General features: G+C 44.1%; 2 protein-coding genes across 7 annotated transcripts in view; one reads left to right on the forward strand and one right to left on the reverse strand.

Annotated features, from left to right (window-relative positions):
* The window catches only part of TENM3 (teneurin transmembrane protein 3), a 613,031-nt gene that overhangs the window by 70,141 nt on the left and 527,215 nt on the right, over positions 1–15,675 (forward strand). Inside the window, exon 1 of one of the 5 annotated variants that reach the window (XM_081130531.1) lies at positions 1,123–1,190. The exons of the other annotated variants lie outside the window; for them this stretch is intronic. The gene's annotated coding sequence lies outside the window, so the exon portion shown is untranslated. Of the gene's footprint in view, positions 1–1,122; positions 1,191–15,675 lie in introns of those variants that run through there. 5 annotated transcript variants of the gene reach the window in all.
* LOC308553974 (uncharacterized protein) lies at positions 128–1,499 on the reverse strand. Of its 2 annotated transcripts, none has more exons than XM_081130540.1 (2): positions 744–1,499; positions 128–581 (listed from the first exon to the last, which is right to left on the reverse strand). In XM_081130540.1, the coding sequence occupies exons 1-2, from the start codon at positions 1,482–1,484 to the stop codon at positions 384–386; spliced, it is 939 nt and encodes a 312-aa protein (XP_080986666.1). In that variant the 5' UTR covers positions 1,485–1,499; the 3' UTR covers positions 128–383. The 2 variants fall into 2 exon arrangements, with proteins under 2 accessions (XP_080986666.1, XP_080986667.1); XM_081130541.1 differs by having other exon boundaries at positions 156–581; positions 740–1,499.

Raw genomic sequence — 15,675 nt, forward strand, 5'->3', positions numbered from 1 at the left:
CCAGAATTCCCGAGGAGCCGGCACTTCCAGCTACCCAGGTGGGCGCGCCTCACACCAGGGCTCGCGGATGGAGAGCAGGGAGCCGGAGTTTCGGAGCGAGCCTAAGTGAGTGGAAAGCGACTGTCTGGTGTCTTGTGGAGAGCAGTAAACTTTTATTTCCTCCCCCGGCACGGTCAGAGCAGGGGTGCTGTTCAGTGCTAATGAGGGGGGGAGAGAGGAGGGAGGGGGAGCCTGTAGCGGACTCTAGATTCCATCCCCGGGCAGGTGCGCCCAGGCTGGAGGTCCTCGAGTTTCCACCCCGGGGCAGAACCTGCCCTGTGACACCACGGGCGGGGGCTCGTAAGGAAGTCTGGGCATTGAGAGTCCCCTCCGCCGTCCGAAGGTCATCGGAGCTTTTCAGTCTCGGACGGGAGGACACTCGGGAAGGGAGGGCGCAGGCCCCTCGCCCGGGCTGCGTCCAGGGCGGGCCGCCTGCCGGGGGTGGGCATCCTTAATCGCACCCTTGGGCCTCCGGCGCCGTCTTCCCGGCAGCGTCCCGCGCGCCCACCGCTCGGCGACTCGGCTGACCTGAAATGCCCACCCTGCGGAACACCGAGAAAAGCCGTTTTCTAAGCAGGTCAGAGGCTTTCCTGACGTACACAAGTGTTTCCACTTAGGTCCAAAGCAATGACCCGCCCCCGCCCCCGGCCCCTCCTCCCGCCCCCGGAGATGAAAAGCCCCCCCCTCCCCGCACACGCACCTACCCGCGCACTTTGCGGGTGCGAGTGAATTTCAGACGGCGCTGCAAGTCCGTTCGCGTGTGCGGGCGGCGGCGGCGGACCCCGGGTCCCCAGCGGAGCCGAGCGCCGGGGACAGCCCGTCGCCCGCGGGAGGCGTCGTTCGGGGTGACCCCGAGCCGCCGGGCGCAGGGGACGCGCTGATTGGCCGGCGCGGAGCCGCCGCGGCCCGAGCCCGACGCGCCGGGGGAGGGAGCGCGCGAGGGCGGGGCGGCCGCGGTCCAGGCCGGCGAATCCCGGCCGGCGGGGAGGCGGTAACCGGGGAATCGCGGCTTTTGAATAAAAAAGAAGAAATAAAGTACCTGTCGTCCGGACCAGCGGCGGGCGGAGGAGTCCCGGATTATAAATGCTCGCGGCCGGATCGTGCGCGCCCGGGACTGGGCTCTCCCGCGACCCGCGCGCGGGAAGCGCATGGTAGGCTCCCCTCCTCGCCCGGCGCCCGCGCTCGCACCCACGGACACGTGGACGCGCCTGGCTCGGGCGCCCTGGGCCCCGCCGCCCGCGAAGGGCCAGGACGCCGCCCGCCGGCCCGCGCCCCGCGCGCCGCGCCGCGCCGCGCCGCGCCCGGCCTCCCTCGCCGTCGCCGTCCTCCCGCCCCCGGAGCCCAGCACCGAAAACTCCGCTCGGGCCTCGGCAGCCGCGCGGGAGCCCGAGGGGCCGGCGGGAGGGAGAGGGGGAGCGCGCGGGGAGGAAAGAAAGTGAACTCATTGGCGCGCCGCGCGCCGCCCGCCCCTCGCCGCGTCCCAGCCCGCGGCCCGCGGTGGGCACGGAAGGAAGTTGTAACACTTGCTGTTCTCTCCCCTCCCCTCGCCCCCCCAGTCTCCCCCACGCCGCTCCCTCCGCCGGCCCCTCCTCCGCGCCCGGCTGCTTTGAATTTGGCCACCGCGGCCGGGTGCGCGCTGCTCCGTGGACGCCGCGGCGGCGGCGGGGCGCGAGCGGGCGGCGCGGGCGAGGCAGCGGTAAGTGCGGTAAGTGCGGCGCGGCCGGCGCGGCCCCGTTCCCGCCGGGGTCCTGGCGCCCCGGCCGCGGCCGGCAGCGGGAGGGCGGGCGGGCGGGCAGCCGCGGGCCCGGAGCCGCGGCGGGGGCGGCGGCGAGTTGGCCGGCCCGGCGGCCGCAGCATCCCCGCGGGCGGGCGCAGCCCCTCCGCGCCCCCGCGCCCCCGCCCCCGCGGCTGACACCTCCGGCTGCCGGCTCAGGTGGGAACTTTGCCCGGCCTCTCGTGCGAGGGGCTGGGCACCGCCCGGGCTCCCCCCGGCTCCCCGGGTTCCCCGACACAGGCGGCCCGAGGCTGGGCGCGCGGTGGGGGCAGGGATCTGGGTGAGCCCAGCCTCGCGGTGGGTGCTGCTGCTGCTGCGTCCTTGGAGACGGTGTCGGACCAGATCCTGCGGGGAGCCCGGGGATGCGCCCGCTTTCCCGGGAAGTGGGGGGGAGGCTTCTCCAAGTACCGGGGCGCCAAGTTGGGGCAGGAGCGAGGGAAGGAGGGCGAGGGGTCGGGGTGGCGTGCGCGCTGGCGGATCTCGGCTGCAACTGGATCTGGAAACTCTGGTTGGGGCTGGAAAGAGACAGAGACCCTGAACTGGGCATTTAAAAATATTATAGGTTTATAGGTCTGCGGCTCGATCGAAGTCTGTGTCGCGTTCTGCAGCCGATTGGAAGGCGCTTCCAGCGGTTCCGGTTGGAGAGGGTCAGTCTGATCTCTGCTGGGCGCCTTAGGGGAGCCTGGGTCCCGTGCCTGCCGCGCACCTGTAAGGTGGTCGTGGGGGTAACTGCCGCTCATTCTTATGGCCGACGATAAAGACTCGCGAGGAGTTGCCTAGACTGCAAGTTCATTTGTTTTCTGAAGTCATTGTGATTGAAAGCAAGGGGGAAGTTTCCAGGTACTTTTGGGTCAGAGCGATGGAAGTTGACAGAGAACTGTCCGGGCGCTTTCACAGGGCCCCGCGCAGCTGGGATGCGCCAGGGCAGGACTGTCTCTGTGGCACCGCTTCTTACCTCCTGATAATGCATTTGTCAAACATTTGGAGACTCTGGCAGAAGCCACAGGGTGGTCTTTTCATTAGGAATAGGAATATGCTCAGACATTACCTTTCCCTTCTGTTGTCATAAAGGGGGGAAAAAAAGAGGAGACAAGACTGGCCCCTTTGGAAAGCTTGGAAGAGAGCCCCGAAAGGTGGTGGTGCACCTCAACAGAGCTTGACGCTTTGATCCCTTTAGTGAATTTGTTTAAAATGTGAAGCACACCCCATCCCACCCAGTCGCCTACCTGGAGAAGTATTCGTGGTGTTTCTAGCATATTAAGGACAGGGTTTAGACTTTAGTAACTATAATTAAATTCATTATGGGTTTTAATATTTCAGTCGAGACAGAAGACTTTAAGAATACCCCAACAATCTCGCTTTGTGCATTTCTTAATGCATTTTTAGTTATTGAAAACTTCTAGCTTGTGTCTTTTAATATAGGAAATTCTTATGAGAGCCTCGAAACTTTCAATTTGTGATTCTCAATGCAGAGCGAATATTTAATTCTTGCTCGGAGAGAGAGAGGTTAGTTCAGGAATAAGACTTGCTAATCCCACTTTAAAATGTCATAGTATTCACAAATTATTCCTAAATTCTTCAAAGATAGGGGTTCATCAGGAGTTTGGTAATTCTATTGTGTGCTTTAGGATTGTATGTCCCTTCTTGTTACATATTCCTTAACAATCTTGCCTTTTTTTCTTACATGAATTTTAATATTCCTCTTACTCAAAGGTACTATTTTTTTCCTAGGAGAAAATATACTTTATTTTAGATAATTTTACAAAGAATATATATGTTCTATGAAAATGTAGTTCCTTTGAGTAAAACAAATATATTTTTATATATACTATACAATTTATATGAAAGAATGTACTTATTTCCTAATAACTGTGCCAGTGCTTATAAACTTGGAAAATATATTAGCATCTTGTGCCAATAGCATTCATGTTGGCAACCCAGAGACAGAGACTATCGACCCTAACGAGGATTGCTTGATTATTTAAAATAAAGCCGATAAGTTTAGAGGAGTTACGACTTTTTCCATATTGAGTCATTTTGCATACTGAGTTTATTTTCTAGAAAGAAATGTTTTAGGTAAATTACAGAGGCTTTCCTTCCTATAATCTTGTAGGCGTGTCACGAGTCTTTGCTTAGAAAAGGGAACCTGCTCTATTAGGGTGAAAACAAAGAGAGAGAAGGATTCTCATCTCTGAATAGAAGAAGCACCCAAACAGAGTGAAACGTCTTCCACTGATTCAAAAAGAACACCCAGCTGAGCAATAATAATCCAGTTTTCAAGTTCAAGCTCGTGATTCTCTCTGTAAAGAGTCTAAGCGAGTTGGAAACCAGGCAGAAGTGCATGGCTACCCTTGTGGGCAGAATGACCTGTCAGACATCCCCGGTCGGCTCAGCTTGCTGTGCAAAGACCGACGTCTCTGCCGTGGCTGTGCAAGTGTGTTTGGAAATGCTGAAGTTTGTTCCACCGAGAATGGTGCTGGGAAATGAGTCCCGGAGACTGTCCTAGCTTGGTGGCAGGCAGAGCGCCGTAAAGACAACGTGATTAGTTTATTAATGTTGATCGTGTTAATTAGTACATCGCCTCCTTTCTGTTAAACTTTATGTCACCTCTGAAACATTTCGTTTCTGGGTGGCTGAGGAGTGTCACTAAGGTGTTACGCGTCCCCTTACCTGAGTCGGTGTGTTCGGCAGCTTTGATGACCTGCCTGTCTTTTTTGGGACGGCCCGCAGTGGAAGCCTGTTAAGCGTATTCAATCGCATGTTACTTATCTGCCCAGTGTTTCCTTTTCAGAGCATACTTTTGTAATCAAACTTTTACTCTGACCCACAGTCAGTCATACATCCCTTTGAATTTGCAGTTAAAGGCATGCTCAGTTTTGTTGTGGAAAGGTGGTTCCAGAGAAAAAGTTGATGCCCATGGAGGGTGGAGAAGCAGGCTGACAAGCTGGCCCCGTGCTGCAGAGCCACACCGAGGTTCCAGCAGCCCAGCCCTTAAAATTATGTCACAGAAGCTTCTTTGAGGACATGTTTAAAATCTGATTTTAGAGATATCAGCTGTTTGAAAGGTCCTGATGGAAATTTTGTGCTAAATAAAAACACACACACACACACACACAACCTCTGAGTTTCAAAACTGATTAATTGTTGTGTCTTATGGAAACTGATTTATTTCATACTTTTTGATACCAAGCATTAGCATTACGAAGCTCTCTTCCTAACTGAGATGAATGTTTCTGAGCAAAGCAGTGGTTTGGAGGACTGCATTCATTTTAAGTGCTGCTGTAATCAATTTTAGATGCAGCATTCCACCATGGATCAGCTCGCATCCAAACCGGCCTTATTATGTAGAATTAACTTGTTGGTGATGGATTGTAATACTTCTGCATCTTGAGAAGTCATTTGTTTCCAAGCAAGTGTGATGGCTTGTGAGAGTTTCCAAATATTGCTTCTCATAATTAAAACATCCTTTTGGGGCCTTAATTTGAACTTCCGCTAAGAATTAGACGAAGCACGGGGATTCGATGCATTAATACATTTTCAACTAAAATAGCCTTTTTCCGCCCCAAATACTGTATGCCCCCAAGGTTTATTTTCTTGCTCTTCAAAGGGTTTTATGGTCCTTTGAGTCATAATGGTAAACGTACATCTTATGTGGTCCCCCCCCCCCTTTTTGTTTATATCAGCAGTCTGGGTGAGTTTTTCAAGGATTTCTTAGACTTGTAGGTCTACGTCTTGTGCATGCACCTCAACTTTACTTCACAAGGTGGTAGGCATAATCCTGACGATGAAAAATAATGCACGTGGAGGTGGTTCCTTACCCCCTGGAAATCCGCGAGGATGGTGAATCCTCTCATCCCTACTGTGAGGTTCGCGTGCGTTTCTTAGTTGTGTCTAGCAGGCCTCCGCTGCGTCAGCTTTTTAACCTGCACTGAAAGACCAGGCATGTTAAGATTTCCTCTGGCTTTGGTCCACGTCGCGTTGCTTCCTGTGATACGTGCTTGTAGTCTCAATAAAATAGAATATTAAAGGTGCAGAATAGAAGATTGATTTGGGTAATATCCCACTGTAGCTATAGTACAGAGGATTTTTAAATAAAGATGGGACTGCTTTATAGAGCATATGAAGTTCCCACAGTGACGTTCTCGGCTTTTAGGAAAAACAAAACTTGGTAGAATATGTGTTTATTATATTTTAATTTTCTTCTTTGTAATGACAGATTATTTTCTTGGACTTAGTGTATCTCTGGTTAAAAACGTCCATTTAAAACAGTTTTAAAGGTTAAAATAATTCAACTTCAAATGCCATTTCCATAGCATTACTTTAGCCAACCTTCAGAATATAAACTATGGAAACACAAACATGCTCTATGATACTTACAGATGTTTCAGATGCCAAAGCTACAACAAGATACATTCATTTGAAAGAACCCTGAACATTTTTTAAATGTCTTTGATTAAATGGCTGCATAGAATTCTTGTGAAAGATAGGAACCCTGCTCAAATCTGTTTCTTTCTACTCTAAACAAGTCACTGTGGAAATTAAGTTGGTATCCCAGGACATAAAATGATTGAAACCATGTCATACAATGTATCATATAATAATAATAATAATAATAATAATAATAATAATAATAATAATAATAAGGAAACTTACTACTTATTGATACTCTGCAGTCTTAGAAGAGCTCAGGCTGGGGTAGCACTGAGTTTTCAAGCAAGTTTGTGGTAGGTGGCAGTCTTAACAGACGACGAGGCCAGTGAGATTGTCTCTGGTTCTAATGTGTCCGGAGCCATGTGGAGTAAGCATCGTATTACCAAACTGTGGCCACAGTCTTTTTTGTAAGTTTATGAGTTGATAATCACTTATGGAGATGTGACCATTTCAAAAATCATTTTCCCCATAGTGATAGTCGTCCGGCTCACTCTGAAGCATGCAAAAAAGAGATTATCACCCCCTTGAAAATGAAGTGTTTTGAGAATCCCTAGTGTATAGAAGGGTGTTCCCCAAAAATGAATACACACTTTTTCTGATAGTTCAGTTGATGTTTCTTTCTTTTCAGATTTGACCCATTGGAATTAATAATTATTCAAAGTGTGTATACATTTTTCAGGACACCTTGTATATTCAAACCTGTATGTTCATATTCAGTTATGTGAAAGTTACTGTGGGATGCGATTTGTTGATAAAGTGTTTTCAGATATTGTGGAATACTTTTTACTTCTCAGAGAATTTGGGGAAGAGCGGGGATGATGCCATTTAGTTTGCCTTAGAAAGGGGTCATATTATTTTATAATAATCAGCTGTATTATAACTGGTCTCCTGGGTCTGCTTCAGAACTGGAAATAGGAAGAAGAAAGAATGTGAATTATTGTTTACAAAGAGGTGGCCCTTTGAGCATCCTCTGTGTGGAGCAGTGTGTTTGGTAGAAAAGCAGTCTAGAAAGGGCACATTTGGTCATTTAAGTTAATTGAGTAAGTACAGAAGAAAATGAACCTCTAATTTTTTTGCTTTTGAGTATATGCATTTTAAACCCTTGCATGCAAATGCAACCATCAATTTTTTAAGAAATCAAACAAATTCCAAATATTGTACACGGTTCTTCATATTTTTGGAGAAAAGAAAATGTGTTAATACCTGTATTTTAATAGATATCCTTTATTTGTTTATGGGACTGAACACTTTATAATTTATAATTTTATAATCTAAATTTTATAAAGAGACTTAAAAAACAACATTCCAACTATTTTTAAAGATCATTAGGAAGTAACTTACAAGGTTACTTCTCTTTGAAGACAAGGTTCATAATCCATAGATTTTAGTAATTCTGTCTTTTCTTCTGTTACTAGGTACAGTTGCCAGAATTCTCATAATTCAGATTGCCATAATTTAGGAAGAAATTGTTATTACTCCTTCAGTCACATTCTGGAGAGCTTCTGAGTAGTAGAATGACATGGATTTGTGGTCTGTGCTTTCCCGGGTGGGGGGGGGGGATTCCTTTATTGCCTTTATTGGAAAGGGTTATTCCATCTTGAGTTAAGTTAAGCTCAACTAATATTTTATGAGTCGAGTCGCGGGTGCCCTATCAGGGTGAGGAGGTGAGGCGTCGTTTCAATAACAGGGACAGTTCCAAAGAAGAGCCCTCCCTCCCTCAAGATCAGCGTCTGGCTCCCGTGCCTGAGCGGCTGTCCGGAGAGCTCCTGCCCTTGGACTCCACGCCGAGGTACGTTGTGCAGACGGTGATGGGCACAGGGTTGAGATGACCTCAGTGTAATTTACAACGAGAAGTGCATGAAGAGCCTCGTGGGTTCGCACGAAGCACATGCAAAGGTGTTACTTTGGGGGTATGTTCAGGTCATTATAAAAAGCAGACCCACAGAAAGGCATGCTTGCTGTTCTCTCTTTCGTAGTGTGACATCTACGCTGATCCTTTTATCAGGGAATTTGGAATTTGTCAACACGGAGGTGGGAAAAATTGGCAAGGGATGATTCTTTTAAATAGCGCTTTGGGGAAGAAAAAAAAAAAAAAGCTGGCACAGAGCTTGTCATTTAAAATAACTGAAAACCAGGAGGAGACAGCTGTAAATTTTATTTCTTTCTGAATCTATAATAACTTCCAGCTAAAAGAAGCTGTCAGTCCTAAGTTCAGATCTGTGACTTTGCTCCTCCGAAGAACAGAAAGAGCATCTTGAACAGTTGTTTGTACATTTCCCTACATTTATAAGGAAAAATGAAATGGATATTCGAAAATGTAAATATTTTTCCTTTGCATGTTGTGTAATGATGAGAGTGGTAAGTACAGGCAAAAAGAATTCAAACAGTAATCTAGTTACTGAAATGAATACAGAAGAGTGACTCACGAGGGTATCAGAAAGCAGTAAAATCTATAGTGTAAACCAGCATATTTTGTCTCTTCATTGTCACAAAACAGGGCAGGATGAGCGTCGCTAGTAGTTGGAGAACATGGCACAACTGAAATCGCTGAAAAAGTCACCCTCTTCATGTTCACTGAAACTGTAAGAGACATTCCGAGAGAGTTAGGAAGCTCTTGAAGGTAACCTGACCTTCTCGGGAAAAGAGAGTATGCCTGCTGCCTCCCAGAGCTGTCGATGAATTTGGGTTCAGAACGGGGTGGAGGCCGGAGGACACTTCCGCCAGGTTACTTTTGCTCAAATTAATACAGGACAGGCGGTTTCCAGCTCTGCTGTATCTCTAAGTTGATATTTCTACTCGGAGTTCATTTTTAATTTGTCTTTCACGAGGGCGCTGGCATATTTAGCATTTAAAGTAAATTCCAATTGAAACAAAAATTAAAGTTACTAGTTGTAGGTAAATCATACCTGTCAAACCAGAGTTGAATCCTCACTTCTTGTGCTGCTGAACAGCTTTTTCTTGTCCCTGTGAGTGGGATCTCCTGTTCTGTGTTTCTTTGTGATTGAAAAATTAAGTAAAATTCTTCCTTACTGTGACTTTTGTCCTAGAATTCACAGTCTCTGAATGACGAGACTCTGGCATGACAACAAAATTTGTAAACAGTGTTGCCATGTTAAGTTGATTTGCCAGTAAGATTTTTTTTCTTTAATTGTTACTAATTTTAATAATCACATGTGTGGAAGGGATTTTGAATCTATACTTTACCGAAGACAAAATACTTCTTTAACATTTTCTGTGCTGTGCTTTGATCGTGATATAATTTTCTACATTGTTTCAGTCTGTATTATAAGTGGTACAGTGTATGTATAGTGTGGTAACTTTAAAGGAAAAGAAATTCATTACAATGATATAATTTTAAATTAATATATTTTTAAATTCTGCATGGAAGGATCTGAAGCACAATATATTGTAGCTAAAAATACAGCCTCAAACAGAGAAGTCCTCATTTTATATATTTTCAAATTTAAATATTTTGTTTCACTAATGATGCATATGAATAAACTCTAATCATTTAAATTATGTACACTTATAACTTTTATCTTTCCACTAATGAGAACCTCAGGTTTTTTATATGGATAATACACTCTGTAGTTCATAATTTAGGAATTTAAAAATATTAGTAATCAAAACATACACTAATTTAAGTTTTTAAAGTAACCTAAAAGGAATTAAGATGGTTAGGTAAATCTAGAAATCATAAAAATAATTTCACAAATATCCCACCTTACATAACCTTCACACTTGGAAAATCACATATTAATATCCACATAGCTAACCCCAAAGTTCTTTATTACAAAAAAGAAAGGTGAGTGGTATGTTTGTATTATCCGTAAGTCACACAGCATTAATGCATTTGTAAAACAAATACTACATTTTAAGGTACATTATTTATTGCTATTCTGGTTTAAAGTAATCTCAATAAAATTCATATAAACTCGCATTTCATTTAAGTATGATCTTAGCCAGTTAGGTCATCCCTTACTCAGCGCAGCCATAACAGAAGTCTGATCTCTTTTTCTTCAAGTTTTATATAAAATCTGCACCTTCCAATAAATGTGCAGGTGTGTGATGTTTCTGACAAAGGAGAGAGCTGAAGGAGAAGGCTGGTTTTAGAAGAAGCCACCAGTGAATTCTCACCTCGTCTGCTGAAAGTAGCTTTTAGAAACTGGATTGCACTCCAGATAAGAATTTTAGCATATCAGGTTTGGTGAACATTAATTTACCCATGGCAAGGAGGAATGTGAATTACTTGAAACAGATCATTACTGTCTCACTTCTTGCACTTAGGTGTAATATAAGGTATATGAATTGGTTGCATAATTACCACCTGCACATTCAAAGACTACACTGTACCTTGAAAGTCTTGAAGGCTAAAGAAAGCAAAGTATTAGTAGCTCTCAGCTTTGGAAATTGTTAGCAACGTAGGCCTCTTAGGGACTGGTTTACTTTTTATTATTTTGTTTTTACCTTTTAAAAAGAATCATAACTTCTAGGGTAATTTTTATCATTTAATTTTAAGTCTGCAGCAAAACCACTTGATTTAGGGATGGATGTAAATTATTAGGGCCCATGCATTTTTTTCTTCAAAGGCACGTATCACAAGGGTTTCTGGGTGAGGTTCTGCTTCTTTTAGGATTAAGAATCATTGGTATAAATGGCTAATTTTGGAGGAAGAGAGTTACGTAGTTTTTAAGTCTTCGTTATTGCTTTTAAAAGAATACCCCGTGGGGAACGGGAAGCTCTGTGGATAAGCTGCCGCTCTTTGATGGGGGATTATATATTCTCCCCGAAATCTGTGATTCCGGAGTCTATCGCACAATAGTTTTATCAAGTAGCACTAGGCTAGCTTGGCCGTCATTTCATTCCCTTTAAAAAGTTAATCGGTTCTTTTCCTGAATTGAGTATTTATGTGGAATTTGAGTCTAAATATATTTTTTACGCATTATTAGATTCAACTCCTAAAATGCAGAGGTTAGTAAGTGATGCAAGATAGTGGAGCCAGAAAAGTCTGAAGGATGCTTTCACATGTGTACACGTGACCCGTGAGTTGATTGTCGCCGGTACATGGTCAGTTACATGGTTTGCCTAGTTGTCACTAAAGTCTGGAGGGTCTGGGTCTGGTTGAAGTTCTGTGTAAGCCTTTCCCGTGTTAGTTAAACTGAAAGCAGCTTGAGAAAGAAAGAACAGCATCTGGAAGTGAAGCCATCCCATGGTGTGAAGGTTAGTTAGTTTTCTCTGAACATGTATGTAAAATAGGGTCTTACAGCATGCTTTCATCATGGATTAAAAAGGAAAAGGTTGTTGTGTGGTGTGATTTTATTCCCATGTAGAGTGAACAGTTTCTTGCAAAGCACTTAAAGTTTGATAAAAGCGTGTGTCATATTCTAAGGAGACTTTTTTTTTTTTTTTTTTTTTAGTAAAAGAAATGTAGTGAAAATTGAGTGGTCAGACTGGACAGTTAATTGTATTTATTTTTCTATCAGTTTTCATTTAATCAATCAAATAGAACACAACTTATCCTATTAAAATATAAAATGTCGACTGAGATTATTTTAATTATAAAACACAAGTGATGTCAAATAAAATGTAATTTATTATAGACAATAATTTGTCTTAATAAATGGGTTTTTATTTCTGAGGCTGCGAGCTTCAAGTTCAAAAAGGGTAGCAAAGTTTATTAAAGAAATTGCAAACTGAAGATGCACATTTTTTAAAAATGTAAACAATTCGGGTTTTTCTATACTTATCAAAGCATACTATAAACTTCAAAAGATGGCTCTTTATAATGTTCATACTCCTGAATTATTATTCTCTCAAGGTGTTATATATACATCCATTGTGAAATATGTAAAAATCTAAAAATTATTTTCTACTCTTAAAAATTAAATTGAATATTTATAATAAGAAAGCTATTTTAAAAGATTGTTTTTATAATCACTTTAATACGACAGTTGAATACTCAAGCCTCCTAAGGGATCCTAGACTTATAATTGGTATAAATATGAGGCTAAAACATAAATAGTAGTACCTAGAAACTAGCTAGATACGATCACGTTTCAATTACTTTATAAGATTTTTAGCAGAAGAATTTAAATAAGTCCTTAAAATAATTTACACAGATATGGTCAAATTCCCACTTTATTACTAGTGAAACACAAGGTTTAGTACATTTTAAGGTAATTGCCTGGTTGAGAAACATTGGTCATCACCTTCGCTATTTCCGACCCTCAGGCTCTCGCGTTTTAATGTTGAGGTGAAGCCATGGAGATGAGGGTTGGTGGCAGGTCCCCCAGCCCCAGCAGCTCCCCCGCACCCTGCCGTCCCCGCCCGCATCTTCAGGCCACTCTCAGATTCTGGTCTGCGCCGTCTCCACGGCTGTTTGAGGATTTATTTTTGCAAATGTAAGTGCAGATCCATGTATTTTTGTGCCTCCCTTCCTATGAAATACCGATAGAGGAAGGTTAGAGGAGAGCAGAAGGCTGCTGGGGACGGGCCCATGGACGACTCAGTTCCCGTGTCAGTGGTTATTAGGAAGAGTTGCAAAGATTAAAACACACGACTGTGGCTTCCCTGATACTGTGCAGAAAAAATCACGGGCAGGTCAGTGATCTGTCCAGAACAAGTACATTTCTGTGGAATTAAGCTCCACTCAGTCAAGTGGTTACACGTTTCTATGGGACATTTTTCTAAAGTGATGGCTATAATTTAAACCCCAGACAAAATATAATAGTTTCTTTCTCTTTTTAAAAACCCATTAGACTATGCCATTGTGGCGAGGAATTTGTTAATCCCCCGCATTTGTCTGGATGCACCGACTTGGAGAATGCTTGATGTCACGTGGGCACCCAACGGACGTACAGTGACTTTACCTTGTAGAAATTAGAGTTCTCTTTGGAGAAAATTCAACATACTTACCGGCATTAATAGTATCTATACAACAAAATTGGAAGCTCTAGCTTTATATAAACCTTAAGAATATTAAATTTGTCAGTTTTTAAGGGCAGCCTCTCTTCTTTATTTGTAATATCAGAATTTTGCCCAGGTGGACTTGCTATTTTAGGACTAAGAAAAGCTCCTTTCTGAGATGAGAAATGTGTAGATGATTACTCTGTTCAATACCTTCAAAGATGTATATGAACAAAATAACTTTGTTTTCCTCTATTTGAGATTCCAGAGAATATCTGTTTCCATATGGGAAGCCTGTGGAATACAAGGAAGGCAGGAGGAGGGGTGGAACGTGGGAAGGTGCTCTTGGACTTACACATAATACATCATATTTCCAGTACTTTTCTTGTGAGCATATTGAGTGTGGGGAAAAGTTATCAAAATTTAAGGCCAAAATATGAAAAAATGCTTTCGTTTTAGGGAAATTTTGGAGAATATTTAAGGGGAAAAATGTACTACCCACCAGTTAAAGCTGAAAACCTTTTATATTTAACGTATTAGAAATTAATAATGAACCATGGCTAACGAACCTGTAGAAATTAGGAGGCTGTATAAATGTAGTAAAGCTTTGCCCTGATTCGAATGTCTTTATTCATTTTTTTAATCCTCCAGGAGGGTATTTTTTTCCTTGCTTTTCAGAGACAGTGAAAGGGAGGGAGAGAGGGAGGGAGAGACGTTGCTGTGAGAGAGACACTTTGATTGGTTCCCACAACTGGCCCCAGGGATCGAGCCTGCGACGAGGTACCTGCCCTTGGCTGTAATCAAACCCGAGACCCTTCAGTCCACAGGCCGACGCTTTAACCACTGAGCCAAAAGGGCCAAGGCTCTGTCTTTATGTTTAACGTGTGCCTTATTTACACCAACATTTTCCTCTTTCAGTTAAACCCTACATGTTTGGTCAGTGTTGTGTGTCCTGGGGAAAGTTAGAAGAAATGAAACAAGATCTCAGACCCTTAGGAAGTTTCCTCTTCTAGTTGAGGCATGATATAAAAGATAACTGATAGTAATTAAGGTTATTAAGAAACCCAAAGAGGTCATGGGAGAATTACTGCTTTGGTCAGATTGTACCATAGATCTTTGATAGTGCATAGATCTTTGAAGTGCCAGAGAACTGAAGGGAGTACAGAAACAGAGGCTTCCAGCATGCACCTTCCTATCACATGCAGACCTTAGCAGTGCCTTGAATCTATGGAACATTGGAAAGGCCCCAAAGCAATAACCACTAACAAATAACAAAGGTTCCCTGGTGTTCACAAATGTTTAAAAGAACAGATAGGTGAGTAAGTCAGAACAGAGGCCTTCTGCTTCTCCCCTCCACACACGCATGGCCATAGGTGCCCAAGGAGATGGGGCGCTGGAAGCCAGTGACCTGGGAGAAACAGAAGTTGATCATTTCCTCCTTCCCTGTGGAATAGCTCAGCAAAATGTTGTATACTTGCCCACAAAACCCTGAGAAGGCAGAGACCCTTCTCCCTGTTCCCAATACAGCCTGAGCTTCAAGCAGAGCCTGGCCCAAAGGAGCCATCAGTAAGTCACTGATGCGGGAATGAAACCGTTCGCTCACTCTGCATCAGCGTCAATGTCCTCACGAGAGAATAGCTCCTTTCCACAAAGGGTGTGTGACCTGTAGACGTAGGTCATCACCTAGGGCCACTCAAGGTCTAGAAGTATGATTCTGTTATGTTAAGATTGCCTGTGATTTGTGTAAACGCATGGTGCCAACAAAGATTTGTCAGCACTGAGATGAGAACAGAAGATACAGCTGTAGACTGTAGGTCTCTGGAAAAGGGCAGGAGTTGACGTGAGAGGTAAAGGGATTTCATGGGAGGGGGGAACAGAAGGAGGGATCAGCACCAGCAAATCCACGAACAGGTAACAGCAATGCGGGCAGGTAACGTGGATGGATGAAACTGACCAGGTTATTTGCATATTAAATTTTCACTTCTCCACAATGTGTATTCTCTTATATTTTTTAAGATATGTAGTTCTCTTTGCCTTTCACTTTTCCACTTTTGAGGGAGACATGGCTGCAGAGAAATGTATCTTTGCTCTGAGAAAGACTGGAGCAAGTTTGATGATAAATGGTGTTGACGTAGCGTCAGTGTCAGAGACACAGGGTGACAGGGACTGTGGATAGAAGGGCACACGCTTCCTTGGGAAGGAGACACCACCTTGCACCTCTAGACTAGTGGTTCCCACGTGGAGATGAAACTGTTGCCAGATGCCAGATTGTGAGATTTTTCAAGAAATGCCAGTATAAGAATTTTGTGAAATCTCTAGATTTTTAAACGTTGGCTTATTTTTTAAAAAAGAAAATCTGCCTCTAGTTTTTATAACACTTTATTAAATTTATTGGGGTGACAAAGGTTAACATGAACATACAGGCTTCAGGTGTGGGTTTCTATGTTACAAGGTCTGTATATGTGTCTGTATTGCTCTCTGTGCCCACCACCCAAATGTTGACTTATTAAAACCACACACACACA

The sequence above is a fragment of the Miniopterus schreibersii genome, assembly GCF_964146895.1.
Source record: "Miniopterus schreibersii genome assembly, chromosome: 2".
NCBI lineage: Eukaryota > Metazoa > Chordata > Mammalia > Chiroptera > Miniopteridae > Miniopterus > Miniopterus schreibersii.